At 37.5% G+C, this 17,376-nt stretch overlaps 1 protein-coding gene across 1 annotated transcript in view; it reads left to right on the top strand.

The window, feature by feature from the left end:
• The window catches only part of piezo2 (piezo-type mechanosensitive ion channel component 2), a 149,959-nt gene that overhangs the window by 5,368 nt on the left and 127,215 nt on the right, over positions 1-17,376 (top strand). The window contains exon 2 of the mRNA XM_015391514.1: positions 15,719-15,814. Coding sequence (XP_015247000.1) covers positions 15,719-15,814 — 96 coding nt within the window. The remainder of the gene's footprint in view (positions 1-15,718; positions 15,815-17,376) is intronic.

Here is a 17,376-nt window from a genome sequence, read left to right on the forward strand (position 1 = left end):
TGTTAAGAGCAAGGTTGTTGCTGTCACACAATGATGCCAGATGTTGCACCTCTGCCCTGTAGTCCCTTTCATCGTTGTTGGTGATGAGGCCCAGGACGGGGGTATCGTCAGCGAATTTGACGATCAGGTTGGAGGGAGAAGAGGCAGAGCAGTCATGTGTGAACAGGGTGTAGAGCAGAGGGCTTAAAACACACCCCTGGGGCGTGCCGGTGTTTATGGAAAGAGTGGAGGAGATGTTGTTGCCCACTCTGACCCTCTGTGTACGATTGGTGAGGAAGTCCACAGTCCAGTTGCACAGGGTGGTGTTGAGTAGGTAGGCAGCAGCTTCACAAGCCATAATGGCGATTATTTTACATCCAGAGTAGTATGCAGTTCTTCATATATACACACACACACATCAATTTCAAACGGATGGTATCGGCATGGTATTGGTGTCAGCCAATACTGCACAGCCAGGTATCGGGTCCAAAAAATGACATCAGCGCAGCACTAATTGCAGTGCGGGTATTACCATTTCTTTTGGTATTACACCAGATTCACTTGGAGAGTATGTTGCTGAAAAGCTGAAAGCATAAGGTATAGCTGCACAATAAAGAGATAATATATTATCATAACAGCTTGTTCGAATGACATACTGGAAAATAAGAGGAAATTGTGATTAATGGTTGCCTCCATAATTGCATTTATGCTTTCCAGCTGTGTTCTGTCAATCAAGTGGAAGCCCTTCACGTATTTGGCCAGTTGAATAAATCTTTTTACATTAAATGCCCACCCTGCTCATAGATGAAGGTTGATCACCAGGAAAAATGAGGAAAATGCTTGTGAGGAAGAGTGTATAATCAGAAAACAGCACCTCTTTTAATTTGGAGCTATTTTGGTTTCAAGAGAAAGGAAGTTTTACAAACACAGCTACTTTGGAAGTAGTAACCCAGCGAGGAAACAGGACTAATTTCAGCTTCCACCTTAAATACAACCATAAAGACCTGTGCAAAGAGTTCCAAAAGACTATCGCTAGCAAAACCAAATGACTCAAACATACAGTACGCATACTGTGAGCCATGGGGACTCCGTGCTCAGTAAGCATACTTATTTACTACATTTCTTTGGACATATTCCTGAATTTACCACACTTTTTCTTAGTCAGATAAAGCAGAATGGGTGGTAGGAATTAAAATGATCTATAGAAGTGTCTAGCAGTGTTTTTACTCCAGTAGGTGCCCAATGCACAGCAGTCAGTCTTAACTTTCTGAGTGTGTGGACATGTCTCCACCAACTTGGCATGCAGGGGACAGTCCCCACCAATAATTTCCACTGTTTTCCCCCTTTCCGCTGATTTACTTTAGCCAGCAGTAACTGGGGAGGGGTGCAGCTGTCTGTGTTCAGAGAGTTTTCAGTCGCTTCCACTGCTCTCGAGTCCCACCTCTTGAATTATAATGGGATCTGTCGCTTTGGGACATAATATTATTTGGGGTCGCTATTCACTGCATACAGAGTAGCTACAAGGAGGAGGACAGACACAGCAGCACTCAGTGAATATTAACTGGCAGCTACATTGATTGATGTTTCAGTAAAAGTTAGGAGACTAGTTGGTAAAAATAATTATGAAAAATCCGTTCGTTACACTCTGTTGCCCTTTTCTGCCAAAAACTGACAACAGAGTGTAAAAGTTAGGACCATTACTCAGAGTTACAGATTAAAATAAACACATATCTGTTGTTTTATTATTGAGCAGAGAATTATACTGCAGAGCTTCTAGATATCTGGAAAATTAGTTTCTTTGGCATCATTATATTGGTAGACAGGTTCATAAATCCTGTTTTAAGCAGAGCAGAGAGAGCATATATTGATGTTGGCATCGGATATCGGCTGTTATTCGTCATTTTTTATACATTAATGTATGCACTAATAATGCACTAAAGACAGACATCTGTCTATAACTATAAATATCAGTGTACTGTGGTTCTCTTGTGTTCTCAACAATAGAAAAGCATTCAATAAATATATGTTTGGATTATTTTTGGAAAATATAAACCCTATTGAAAGCGTTCGGCTTGAGTAGCTATAGGTCCATCAGCCACTATCCTCAGAGCGTCCCCACCAACTTATATCACAAAGTTACACCCTTGGTGCAGCGTACCAGTAATGCCGCCCATCCTCATGTTTGCCTGCTTGGAGCAGCCTTGCTATATCAGTCACATATAAAACATTTCAATCGTAAGACTACTTCTGTCCATGGTGTACCCCGCCCTTTGCACATAGAATGCCCCACTGCAATCCTGACAAATTAAGCTGGAGAAGATGGATGTATAGATGGATTTGGTTAAAAAAGAAAAAAATCAAGATTTTATTTTTTAACAAAATCAACCTCTACTTATTTATTTATATCAAGCACTGTTATCTCACATTGCAGGTTTCCCTAATATCCTGCAGCTCTATGGTAGAGCTTTTGAAATCACATGTGTATGTTTTGGATAGTAGTACTTCATCCAAACTCCTGTTTGACATGTAGATAATGGGTAATAGTAGCTATGGAGACATGTTTATTTCACCATTTGTAGATTTTTTTTGATAGTGTGAGTTTTCTAGATGTTTAATTTCCTTCACCATCTTCTTCACTGTGTATAAGGAAAGTGGGTTCAGCAGAGTAGCTGAAAGGTATGTGGCTGCTACCCCATTCTAGAGCCCCGCCACCTTCACTCTTGTTTTGGTCTCGAAACAATTTGTTTTAGTGCTATTATGTTCAATCCTAATTCTGCTTTTGAATCAATACAATGTGTAGTCATAAGGTGTCAAATTGGTTTGGATATTTTCAAATCTGTGAACTTGAATCAAACTTACTGGACATGGAGTAGCACCTTCATCCTGAAACGTTTTGGGCCATGCTTGTAGAGAAGTGTTAAGAGTCCATTGGACGTATATATTTATTGTCAAACAATGTTTTTCCTCTAAATGTTTACTACTGCATTCATTTTATTGCAATTAGTTTTTCTCTTTTGTTAGGTTTATTTGATCAGTAAGAAGGAATATTTGTTTTTTGTAATTTTACTTCTTTAATCAGATCACCTTTATTACTATTGCCTTGCTCCATTTTGGTGCAAAGCGTTTTATAAATTGCTGTATTAAAAATGTGGACATATCAATGGCAAATACAGGTTTGTCAAAGCTCTGATCAGTAAAATGATAAAGCAGTAATATAAAAAGGATGCTTTATTGCTCAAAGTGATCTTCAAGGATTCCATAAATTGAACCAACGAAACTATTTTTTAGCATATGATTTGCAATATGATTTTTTTTTAACTAAATTTGTGTCACTTAAAGGTTGAGTTAGAAAACATTTTTTTAAAGCTTTTCACAAAGCTTTTCCATGCATGCCAACAGATGTGTCTATCTCTGTTGCAATGCCAGCTTCTTGGTTGCAGATTGCACAACTTAAATGCAGTTTACTTACCGCTGTAATCCTGTGGTAGGCCACAAGTGAAAAATGATTAGCGGCAAACTGCCACTGAGGTTCCAGCGTGGTGTCTGGGCACCACCGCTGGGGTACTTTTAAAGCTAACAGCATGCTTTCTATAGATAAGACCCACTCAGAGAACTGTAATGCATCGCTTGACAGGCGGACGTGCCGTTTATTTCCAAAAGCAATTGTGGGTCCATGCGTTGTCTCCATTAATTCGTGGAAAGTCGTTTTAACAGTATGAATTAATAATGCGGTTGTGAGGAAGAGAAGAATTGCCTTTCCCTTTTATCGTAAACATACCTTTAATATTTTATGTATTTTTTTTCTTTTCGATGCCAATGAGCTCCGGTCATGCTATGCTGCTGTACAGGAGGATAGAAATGTCAGAAGGAAAGAAGAGAAAATGTACAAAAACATTCAGGCAGTTTCTTTCATCAGTATTGTCTGGTTAGGATTGACATCTTGGAAGTGATATTAAGTTGGAAGTGAAAGTTTTTGCGAAGTATAATGCTGCTGTATATAACTGCTGTAGTTTTGACCTGGCTTCCAATGACTATATCACCCTCTATATATATGTTCATGTGTGCAGTGCATGTTGCAAACTATTGCTTTTCATCTGCTAGAGACAGAGCTGTCTGCTGACGTTACAGAGTCGGTGTTTCGTGTTGACCATCTGACAGCACCTCTATTGAGACGCACACAACTGCTGTGCTGTTGTGTACACAATCCCCTCAGCCAACACACACTCTGTCTAACAATTACAGTTTTGCTGATCAAACAGGCCGCTGTTTATGTGTTTACCGGCAGAGTTTGTGAGTGCAAACGTAATTATGAACGTTTCCTTCCCCAACCGTCTCATCTGAGGCTGAACCTGTCTTGAGCATGCAAAACTTCAACACAGGAGATAAACAGAATGGTAAAAGTGATGATAAAGCCTGTCAGTGGGCTGTCTCTGTGCAAGGTCAGCCTGAAAATCAGAGACCAAGTTGTTTTTACAAGACGGAAGAAAAGGGATGTTTTAAAAGAAAGAGTTTGTCTTAAGATCTTCTAAAAACATCTTTTACTAAAGTAAAAGGAAGACCTCAGATTTGCTGAGATGTTTTGATATAAGATTTTCTTCATGAGTCTACTGATGTTTCGGTTTACAGAAAATTTCCTAAATAATTGATGTTTTTCTGGTTTTCAGAGTTTAAGTTTTTATTTAGGGGTATTTTTGGTTGTTTGAATAAAAGTAAAAACTTCATTTTGCTCTTAATTCTGAACCTTGCATGTTGACATTTTGATGTAATAATTAAAATGTGAAAACAGTTAAAATGCTATAACATTCCTTCCTTCATTTCACCCTTCTTTTCTTCATTGTAAGCCTCCTATTGTCACTCCTTCCTATGTTTGTCTGTCATATCCCCCTTATGTCCTCATCCCTGTTTTCCTTTTTGGTATATTATTTGTTTCTTCCCCATTGCATTCAATACCTTCTGTTGTTCTTCCTTCCGTTCTTGTTGTACATAATTTCCTAAATCTCTAATTCTTCTGTCCTCTCAGTTTGTCCTACATCCCTTCTTTCTGTTCTCTTCCTCCCTCCTGGTGTTTTACCTCCATTCCTTCCTTTTGTGTTTTTCTACTTTATTTCCTCCCAGGTAAGCTACCCCCCTACCTACCTATCGCATGTCCTCCCATATTTATCTCCTAGAGTCTTCCTTTTCTGTTTCTTAGATTTCTTGTGTCTTTATTGTCTGCTTCCTTCCTTCCTTCCTTCCTTCCTTCCTTCCTTCCTTCCTTCCTTCCTTCCTTCCTTTCTAAAGCCCTTCCTTGTGTTTTGCCTTCCTTCCTGAACAGATGTGTATTGGTTACTTAAAATCAAGACAAAATGAAACAGCTTGGTCTTCCCATGTTGGAAAAATCTCCACACATTTTGAATAAAAAAGACTTGCATATTGAGCTCAAAATATGAGCTGTTTTATTTTTCCCGAGATCTTTGGTTTCTTTGACCTGAACCTTTATAGTTTGCATCAAAGAAGTTCTAGTTTTGGATTGGATCAAATACTTTGAACTTAACTTTAAAGAAAGTCAGTGTTAGGTTTTATGCGGCGATGAAACGTGGAATGCTCTTTATTACTTTTAAATTCCTGCGTTATCTCTCGGTACTTGGTTTGGGCTGACACCAGATTAACTTATTTTCCAGCCTAACGGTTTTTATTTATCTGTGTCGGCTTCATCTTTAAGAGTCTGACTGTAAATGTGTTGCATTTTTATGTGTTTACCTTTACCTCGACAGGATAAAAGCCTGATTCAGCTTTGAAAGGGGATTTTGGTTGATATGTGATATCTGAAAACAACTGCAGTTTATTTTCATTCTTAGTGTAAAAATCCTCAGATGGTGAGTCATACAGTGGACAGCGAAATGGGCAGGAAAGCTGCGGTCAAGCCTGTGCAGCTGGAGCAGAGGCTTTAAATATACTCGTATCATCAGTAACAACAAACAATAGGGATGCAAGCATCTTTAAATATGTAACAATTAGCATGTAGGTAGTGAAGACATTAGTAACTAAAATGTTAGGTTTAATGCCACATTTGTTAAAGATGTAGTGGGTGGAGGACAGAAGCGTGTTAGACAAAGAAAAAAATGACTCATTCCCTCCTCCAGCATTCCAGCCCAGAAATCTCAACTTCTTGCCTCTGAAAAAGAAACAAAAGAAATTTGATAAACACTAATCATTAAGTGGTTTCTCTGTTTGGCATATCAAGCATTCTTGGACAACTCTAAAATTAATCCTAGAGATAATCTGCAGATGGTTGCGAGTTGCAAAAACATTGCAGCCCCTCTGCCATTTATCAAACTTTTGTTAGCTTTCCGGCGAGCTGTATCTCAGCATGGAGGAAAGCAGGAGGTGCACTTACTTCAGTACCAAGGGAAAAGCAAGGGAGCCAAGTCAAATGTCAATGAATGGGTCCATTGACTGCTCAGGGATAAATAAAAGCACCATTTTCAGCAGTTAAGTGTAATTTTTCAGTAGTTCAGCTGCTGAATTCTGTGACTTAAATGATAACTCGTACGGCCGACGTGGTTGTAAACTCTGAGCTTGTTGATATAACTGCAAAGACAAATTTTAGGAGGTCAGACTGAGCGTCCACATGCTACACAGAGTCACAGTGTACTCCAATCCTGGACTCCTGACCTAGAAATGTTCAAAGACTTGTTGCTGTTTATGCCATATTTTCTGCTTACTTTTTGGTTTTAGCTGTAATTGAAACCATGAACCTTGAGGTATTCAGGGGGGGAAAAAACATGTCAATATATTGGTACAGTGGTACATTTTGCAAGTGTTAATTGACTCTCAATGAGTAGAAGATGTGAGCTGTTTAACTGGTAAAAACCTGCAGTCAGCACAGATGGTAGCCAGACTCAGGAAATGAGGTGGACCGAAGATCAATACATCAATTAATGCTTTTTGGAAGTAATTTTTGCACTTAACTGTTTTAACTTTCAACATAAAGACTTGAAGATATTCTTTATGGCTCTGGATGGGGCTTTATGAATGCTAAAAACGTTAAGGGGTCTCATTAAGGAATGAATACTAATAAAATGTAGTGCCAAGTTGCAACATTTGGTTTTGTGCACGAGTTGCAGATTATTTATTTCTAAAAGTTAGTGCAGCTGTGTGTACCATCTTAGAAAACATTTAAGCCACCAAGGTCTTATGATGACCAGGTATGAAAATAATTTTCTGGTAGTACTCTCCTACTGTATACATTGGAGACATACCTTTTTATAAATAGGAACAGCATTTTTAAATAATCTCAGAATTTTAAACATTAAAGCTTTGCCCTTGGTTAAGATTGTTATGTTAGTTGACAAAGAACTTTATTAAAATATCCAGACTTCATTTAACTGCCCATGGAAATTATTCTTAGCAACACAGACATGGCACACTGCCTACTGCAGGGTATTGATAGAGTTTTCTCTTTGTACATTAAAGTGGATTTTTCCAAGTTCCCATTCAGAATTACAAAGGAAAGCAAGCCAACTAAAGTTTGTAATCTGACTGGAAATGTCAAACCCACGGACTCAAAGCAAGTTTGGTGTTCAATATGGCTTCTGGACACATAGAATGTATTGATTAGTGCCAACCCCAACTAATAAATCACACTTTTGATGTTTTGCATCTCATTGAACCGGTGGAATGGATGGTGTAAAGAGGTTGGTTTTATGTATAAAGAGAGGTATTTGATTGTATAAAGTAAACAACACATACAAAAATTGCCATCAGAACACTCGACTCCTGTGTGACTTCATTTTTTGGGTACAGGCTAGGGTGACCACATCTCAAAAAACAATGTGGGACAACCAGGATGAGGGCAAATGTGGGACAGACGTGGCTTTTTAGCTGTGCATTTCTTTTGGGACTCACATTTATACAGTTGCTTGACATTGTCTCAGCTTTGGCAACATTCACAGAAAGCTCTCTGAGAATCACCTTTCACTGACCTCCTCTGGTTATGCTTCATTCTTTTTAGTCATAGCTTCTATAATATTTTGTATTAAAATCCTTTACCTGTTCAGGTTCCAAGGCACTGTGCTCAGCTTGGTCATTATGTGGGACACTGGCGTAGCTCTCTGACAACAACGGCAGCTCTGCTTTTTTCTGATGTTAATATATTTGGCTTTTCTCTATGATTTGACCCAGTCAAATGCCAGACATTTCTGTGTTTTTTCTTTCCTAGACAGAGCCACCTATGGAGCTAGCTGACTAGTTTTTCTAGCATATAAAGTATTTCTGAGTCAGTGCTTCTATGTTCCTTTTGTGTGTTAGCTTCTGAGTTCTTGGACTTCCAGTCAGCCTCAGCAGAAGGCCTCATCCTGGCTCTGTTAAAGGTTGAAGGAAAACTCCCTCTCCTCTGTCACTGCATGGTGCTCACAGTGTTGTGCATGAAGGCGTTCAATGAACAGCTTTCACCGAATAAGTTAATATTGTTAGTGAACTGAACGGATCAGTTTTGAAGTAATTACCATAAATGAGAATGACTTTCACTCTGAGAATAATGAGCCACACACACATTTCACTTTAGCGTTCATTGATTTCATTTTTCATTGGATGTCAGACAGCAACAAAAAAAAAAAACCCTCATGTTTTTGTGCAAACTGTGCCCACCGGGACCTGATAAAACAAGTCCGTGTGGCAGCCACGACCACTTTAAACTTAGAATGACACATCAACTTAAAGCATTCAAGCTATCTTGGGAAATATGTACTGCTGAATGAGGAACGTAAGAAATCTTTCCTGATATAGATCTTTCCAGCAGAACCTGAATCTACCTGTATGTTTCTGTAGTTCTGTGTAATTAGGCTAAATAAAGGCTTCACTGCACATCCAGTATACCTGGACTGCATCAAGTATTTTCAATTTCTTTCTATATATTATGATCACACATTTAAAGGCTGAAATATGAGGTTCTATTGTGTAGGATAGTGGCTTAATTTACCAAATGAACTTGAACTACTTTATTTATTGGGTTTTGAACGTAGTTCATTTTTGAAAAAGTGAACTATGAATGTGAGCTATTTCATTTTCAGCTGAGTGAGCTGAACTTTGAGCTCCTTCTTTTTAACTATGATGTGGCACAACATTCGATGCTCAGTGTGAGGGATTGCTGTAGAGTCAACAATACAATAAAAGTGAATGTTTATGTTCTTTATATGCTCATCCAGGAGGGGCTAATCCTGAAAAGTCAATGATTCAATATAATGAGCTGGTTTTCCTTAGATGGGAAGCTTTTTTTCAATCTGACATTATGATTTTATTGAATTATCTCTGTAAAGTGCCTTGAAATCACTTGTGAATTGGCGCTATATAAATAAACTGAATTCAACTTAAACATGCAATGCACAGCAATCCCAGTAATAGTAGTTTTTTAGCAGTCAAATGAGACAGAACATTTCAGACACCATCTTCACCAGAGACAGAGGGAATTGGGAATTTTTAATTATTTTTCACTTAAAAACGAATGATTTCTCCTTCAGCTTTAAGATCATGTGACTGACTAACAAAGAAAAAGTGTCAAATCATTATACTAGAAAAATTGTGTTGTCTGTCACTAGAGAAACAGTATTTCAACACAAGCAGGACTTCAACTGTAATACAATGTCTGGAACTTTTATACACAGAGGTCTATTTATACAATTTGACAGCAAAATAAAACGTTTATCAGGTGTTTGTAGTCTTTGAGGCAGAGATCTGTAAGTTGGATTTAAAGTTGTCCATTTAGAACTGTTTTTAGAGACCGTTCCATTACGGGGCAGGTAGAAAAAAACAACAGTTTGTGTTCGGTTGTTTATAGATGTTAAAAAAGGAGAAAAAAGGAAGTTGAAATAGCACTTACTGTATTTCATTTCAAAGTAGTTAGGTTATTGTCTCTGTGGTGATCACTAACATTGACCTGAAGGCAGAAGTCTGAATAGTATATATCCAGTGAATGGGGGATTAGGAGAAATGTTGCTTACTCTTTACCTGACCAGATACAGGTCCTGGTTGAAGGGAAGGTCAGTCCTGCTGCTGACCATCAGCGAGCTGATCATCCACTTTCAGATTGAGGCTGGCACTGTGAGTTTTGTGAGCTTCAGATGGAGAAAAACTGTGATAATGATAATGATGTTGCCTTCATGTAGTATCGTAGTTTTGGTAAATACCCAAAACCAACATGAAAATTGCACACGAACACCCACTGATGTTATAATTTCCTCTGGAAAGTGGGGAAAATGTTATGATACCCTAGTTGCCGAGATAAGGTAAACTTTGACCTTTCAGCGTGGCAGAGCAGAGAAATGGTTTAATGAAAACTGCATCATTTAACTTTTTCTCTATAGTTTTGTTTGTAGTCTACACAATGTTGTGACATACATTTCTTTTTACATCATAGCCTTTTAAGCTTGTGTTGTTTTTTAAAATAAACGTTTATTTTTTGGCTTGTTCAGATGGAGATGACCCTTACAGGAGATGACCCTGTAAGTTCATTAACCAAGTGGCAGATTAAGATAATCTGTAGATCCACCATATTCCTCTTCTCTGCCACTACAAAAGCACTTGAACGCATTGTGTTAGTAATTTCCACTTTACAAATGGAAAGGATCATCTTTACCAGACCAGATGAAGGCAGCATTTGGCTGAGCTGCAGTTAACAGACACGCTTGACCCTGTGTCATATAGGCCCAAGATGACTGCATTTTCTGCTGCTCTGTTTGCCTAGTAAACAAACACAATTTCCAGGAGCATATCCTTTGCAAAAGAGTCTCATAGTTTTATCACGGGTAACTTTTTTCATCAAGTCTTACTAGGCACATGACATTTTGTTTCTAACCTGCTATGAACTTTGCAAATTTCTGTTGAGGCATTTAACAAAGTGTAATGTTTCTGTACCAAAATCCCATCTCTTTTAGCATTTTCTCAGTTTCCTCAGAAAAACTGATTCCTCTTTCTACCCATTCATCTTCAAGTTAATTTCTGCTTTTTTTTTTAGATTTTAGACACATTGCTTTAAGTGTTTTATCTAATCACTTTGAGGTATTTGAGGTCTTCATTGCTCCATCAAAATGCTTCCTTTTTACGACTTAGATTATGGTCCCCACAATGTGCTGTTTTTCCAAGAAATGAGCCCCATGATGTGTAATATTCAAGAAAATATACACACAAAAACTAAAAAGGATTGCTATATTTTTTTTACAAAGCCAGAATATTTAGCAGTAAATAATGTGGTTTGGTTCTTTTCGCCTTCCTAATTATTCTCCAGTAGGTATGTGGTGGAGGATGTACTGAAATGCCTATAAAGGATATTGCCTTTTCATATCTAAACAAGAAACATTAATCGAAAAAACTAACTAAATGCTGACAATTTATTAGAAACTTTAATTTCTATTTGAAATGTAATCTTTGAAGTTCAACCTCAAAAAATTGTTTTGCATTTGAGGTCTAGTGTCTAGCAGTTTGAGTGCAAGAGAGCAATTAGGTCAATATTTAGTAAAAAGACCAAATAAAACATTGTTTTTAGAGATTAAGCTGTACAGTAAAAGAAAAGTTATTTGTTAATTTGTATGCAAATTTACTAGATCACCAGTTTAGTGTTTTTTATCGTATCAAAAATATCCCCATGTTTCGGTGTTCTTTTCATGGTAATCCTGCTTTAAAAAAGCATTTTATGCCTCAAGAGGTGGTTTTGAATTTACACTGAAGTGTCATTGTTTGACTGTACATTGCTTGATTTGACCCCTCACAACCAACTGCGGATACACAAAAATTTGTGACCAAATGAGAGTGATTTGTGCATGTTCAGAAGGTAGATTCAAGGGTTTAAGTTAAAGTAAAAAGTAAAACTAGATAAATTGCTAAAAAAGATTAAATTGTAAATATGATTTTTTAAATTGGTCTCAGCCTTTCTTTCAAACCCATACTATTTTTTTTACAATAAAAAAAAAAAATCAGTTTTTTTTTCAAACTGTCAAAGATTAGCCTGGGAAGCTGGATTTATAATGTGTAGCGCTCAGGTTTATTTCTGCACATTATTCATCTGAAACTGCTTTGATCGAATGTGTTCAGGGAAACAAGGAACATTCACTAGAAGCATCTGAGCTGATTGGGGGAAACGCTGAGCAGAAGATTTAGTGTCCAGCTACTAAAGTTGGGTTTTAGCCAAACATGGTAACAAATAAAATGGCAGCAGACACCATTAAATAACTCAACTTATACTTTTACATTCTTGCTGTTCCTTTTTTCGAAGATAAAATGATGGATTCTGAGATAACAGATGTGATCAGCATCTACGCATATGTGTTCCTGTGCTGCCATGTTGATTTTGGTTGGGCTGTGTCTGTCTCACGCAGTTGAAGTGGAAGAAGTACAAGATAAATTAACTAGTGTGTGTTTGCAACTCAAAAATCCTGCAAGAATTTAGTTTGCGGTACAGGCAAAGTTATCAAACATATCTTCACAAAATGTTCCTCTTAAAACACCCACATATAAATGTGCAGCATGAGATATATCACCACACAAAACAATTTACATCATATCTAGATAGTTGCAAATGTTAATTATTCCAATTTTAGACAAATAATAATTTCATCCACAGTTCTTTTTTTCAGACTTACAAAATATCTTGGTATTGATTATGACCTATTGAGCTCAGGTTACCTTTACTCTCTTGCATGTACACACCATGTTCCTTACCTGTCAGCTCCTAACAGGAGCACAAACACATTCATGTAGCAGTGCACTTAAATGCACACATATCATTTAACTGTCATATATTTTATTGCCCTCATTACTTATTTGGGCCATTTTCGAAAATAATATGACGCTTAGCTATAAAACATGATCCTGCACTTTTTTGTAGATCTTAAAAATGACAAAAAGTAATAAATGCAGTCTTGTGCTATGTAAATCTCCACGCAGGGTCTAATAACATACTAAGGATGGTGATGTATTTTATTTTTTTTTCTTTTGGAAAAACATAAGTCCAAGGCATTTTAATGAGAAACTAATTGATGCTTCAGTCTAATCAGTTTGTTGAATTTATGTGATTTATCTCAATATTTTCCACTTTCAAACATTTGTTTCTTGATTTTTTGGTAAATATTTTTTACTTAAAACATGTATTTCACAAATTCTAACAAAAACACTAAGGTTTAATTCTTATGAATCAGTTTAAGGTTTAGTCACAAGTTTAAGGTGAGAAAAAGCTACTGTTTGAGAGCAGAAAGATTTACTGGTTCTGTTTTGAGTTTGCAAAACATCCTTTTTTCTGCCACTATTTCTTTAAGTGATTCTTCCTGCAATCCAAACACATGGATGTTAGTTTCACTTGGTCTAAACTCCCTTAGGAGTGTTTGTGTATGTTTTTGCGTTTTTCCAATGCTGCACTGCAGTCCACTTACAACCCAGAACCAAACCAGCTGGATACAGAAATTAAAGGTCACACATTTTAAATTCTGAGTAACTGCAATTATAATCTGTAGAAATCTGGTTATTCATTAGTTTATATATAAAAGGAAATAATAACTTCATTTCAGGTACTATAAGGGTTGTGTTTTTTTTGTGTGACTGTTATTAATGACAGATATTAGCCACAAATCAGTATTTATAAATATTTATGAGTATTTCTTGACAGTTTTTTGTTGTAAATCATATATATCAAGCAATATGAACGCAAGCACAACAACAGTAGAAAGAAATTGTCTTGGTAGATGTAATGTTTGATTGGCTAGATCAGCTTTTGTTTAATTCTAGAGGGCCTGATCATAACGTGAAAACCTCTGACAAACAAGAGAATTAGCCTGACACAGTCTTGTGCTAAAAAGGTTTGTAAAGATGAGAGTTTGTGAAGATTATCCTGAATGCAGGTAGGCAGACTGGTAGCAAGCCTGAGCAGGCAGGTGAAGACTGCCTAAGCTTGGTGAAAACCTGAACAGGCTGATTGCAGACTTAGGAACCTAGATGGTGACTGACAGGCTGGAAGCAGGCTTTGAGCAGATTGGAGACAGGCAGAAACAATTCAGAACATGAGGGCAGACTGAGCACAGGAAGGCTAGCTGTACACACTGACACTAGAGCCATTGTCATACGGGAAAGGAGGAGACAGTCTGTCAAAGACTGGCAGAGAGAGGCAGGTATTAATAAACATGAGAGGCGGGTGCTTCTGCTCACTCTAACTACAAACTGGAGCAGAGGATGGAACAGAAAAAAATCTCCTTTAAAAAAAAAAAAGCACCTGAAAACAATTATTATATAAGAAGAAAGAACACTCTGATTTTCTATTTTATTTATATAGCAACATTTCACAACACAAGTCATCTCAAGGCACTTTAAAGAGACAATTCAACCAGATCATACAGTCAAACTGATTTAAAGTTTTCTATCTAAGGAAAACCAGATGATTGCATCGACACATTGACTCTAAAGCAATCCCTCACTCCAAGCATGCTTGTTGTGACAGTGGAGAGGAAAATCTCCATTTTAACCGGAGGAAACCGCCAGCAGAACCAGGATCAGTGTGAGCGGCCATCTGCTGAGGCCGACTGGGGTTCAAGGAAAGAGAAGCAGACATACAGAAAGAAGCAGAGATACAAAAGGCAACTGTCAACCAGCTCCACAGGGGGCCCTGTCCAGGAAACACACAGCCAGGCAGACAAGCTCAGAGCCAGCTCCCATGTCAGAGAATGAAAGAAAGCACATCCAGCCAGTCAGTTAGAGAAACAGGACAACGATGAAACTGCGCATTGCAAAGGCAATATTCCATCTTATATATGCCTTTTGTTGACTTAAGAACAGACCTTTTAAATCTACTTGCTGGTGCACTTCTTGTTCAGTGTCTATTTTTATGCCCTCAGATTCCCATATTTGCAATTGATGTAGATATTTCTGTTGTTCGCTCATTTTGCATTTGAGTGAAGAGTCAAGAATCTCTCGTGTCACTATAACAGAATCATGAAATTTGGTGGACATTCTGGGCCCTAGAACGTACTCGGAATACACAGAAAGACTAAATAAAAACAGCTTTCGAGCACACTCCTAGATAAAATAAAACTACCTCAAGAAAAATGATCAGCTGGTGGGTTTGAGTTTATATGTGATCACGATCTTGTCTGTCCATCTGTACATAAGAGTAACACTCAGCACCCTAATCTAGCAGCCCAACATGTGGTCATAGTTGTTTAGTAATTTGTAGTTGCTAAAGTTGGAGCACAGAAATTTACCAATGTTACTTCGTCTAGACTTTTTGTCCATTTTCATTTTTTTTCTAAAGAAGTGCTAAAGATATCGTCTCAGAAAAATACAGGTCTAGTCTATTGGAGCCTCAAATATGGCAATGATAACACAAAATGTGACTGTTTTGGAGAGTTCTTATGTGGGTGTGACCAGGAGTTTTTTCAAAAATGGCCATTATGGTTCTAAAAATGTCAAAAGAAATCACAAAAGTTGAAGGGAACGTGAAGGTAAAAAAATTTCTGTGAAGACCCCTCAACACTGAGGACCCTCACAGTTATATATTATATTTGCAGTTGTGTTAACAAAACAATGTAAACTGAGTTAAATTCTTTAAATTTTAAGTTTTTACATAATACAAACCACACCAGATATAAATTGATGATTTGAATCCCATGTTTTCCCATAATCTTTGTTTACTTGGTCCAAATGATGACCTAGCTGCCATATTTTAGGAGCTAAAAAGATGTTTCATCTTCATTTTGATCTATTTTTCTGCTTTTTTTTCCCACAGCTTGTCTGTTCAGGTACAATGTCCTGTCCTTTGTCTACCTCATCTATCTCCTGCTTCTTCCGCTCTTTCCAGAGCCGACAAGCACAACAATGCAAGGTAAGATCTGCATTTCATCTCAGCTTGAAGCTTCCAGAGGCTTTGACTTGTTCCCCGTCTGGAGAGTTTTTACGTGTTTTCTTTCGTCTGAATGTTGTCCTCTATAATACAAACCAGCCCTTTCTCCAGGAGATTTGAATTTCCCTGTGATGAGGTTGGATTTGGCACACACTTAAGCCTGTGAAATGTAATATTGGTTAGTCCAGGCATGAGTCCATCTGTAATAACAAAAACAATCCGCTGTCAGGCAAATCTGAGATAAAACGTTTCGATCCGTCAGCTCCAGATCTGAAGTCCAATTGATGAAAATGGACACTTTAGGCTGTCTCCTTCATGCACATAGTTTTATTTTTTACAAATTCAATAAATGTGAACTTTTAAAAAGCAAAATTAGTTAATTCAGTCCATGTGAAGGTTGAGTTGAAACTTCACTAACCTAGCCTAGATTTTATATCAGCCCTACACGGTTGCAGGTATTCATCCGCTGGAGAAGTTTGAATCACAATGACACTCTGTGGTTTTGGAGAGGTGGCTAAGGTGGCTGCTCTTCTCACGGATGATAAATGTTAGATTGCAGCCGCTGGCTTCATGTGCTGCCCTATACCGCAAAATACTAAACAGCACACCTCCCAGACCTCTACAGCAATAACACGGGTTTCAGGAGGAGACCGCATGCAGTGTTTAATAATACATAAAGCCATTTTGGTGGAGGTGGAGGGAGCAGCATCCAGTAGGAGCTTTGTCTCCACGTCTCCAGCTGAAATAACAGGCAGGAAGTAAAGGGAGGCAGAGAAAGGAGAGGAGCGGGCAGGGCAAGTGGACCACTTACAACCTCATCAATAGTTAAAGAGAGAAGGCTTCTAGTAAAGCTGGATGCTCACCTGTCTAATAGCTGTTGACTTCAAGAGTAAATGAACATAAATGTCATTATTCATACAGTCAGTTTATTGTAATGTGAAAACCTTTGTCATTTTTGGCACCAAACATAACCAGATGTTGGCTGGCACGGTTTCTGTAACAATATATACCTCATCACAGACTGCTTCTGTTTTCACTATTTGTAAAATATGAAAGTTACAGACCAAACATTTTGATAGCAGGCAGTGAAAGTTTAAGTAAAAACAAAATAGATTTTCTTGATGATGATGAATGCATTTAAAAAGACAGGAAAAACAAAGGAATGGGACAAATACTGTACTGTGCAAGACTGACTGGGTATCTGATAGTATGTGTAAACACCAAACCTTTCACCTGATCACGTTCTTATCACGTTATACGTTCTGATCACATTCTTTAACATACATCTTAAACTTAAACGCCCCAAGCTCTCCTATACCTTTGTATTGCAGAGAGCTACTGTGCATTTACAACTTTTAATGAGAGTCAATAGGAAAAGATTTTTGTGCCCTAGGGCGAAAATATATAACCAGTCCGTTGAAAAATTGAATGATGCTTTACTAGTCATTAAAGATTAAATATGTATCTTGCACATGTAAAAAATACATTTTAATGTATTTCGAAATATTTTAAATGTTAATAATTTTATTATATATATATATATA

Source organism: Cyprinodon variegatus, unplaced genomic scaffold, assembly GCF_000732505.1.
Source record: "Cyprinodon variegatus isolate N-32 unplaced genomic scaffold, C_variegatus-1.0 Scaffold545, whole genome shotgun sequence".
NCBI classification, from domain to species: domain Eukaryota; kingdom Metazoa; phylum Chordata; class Actinopteri; order Cyprinodontiformes; family Cyprinodontidae; genus Cyprinodon; species Cyprinodon variegatus.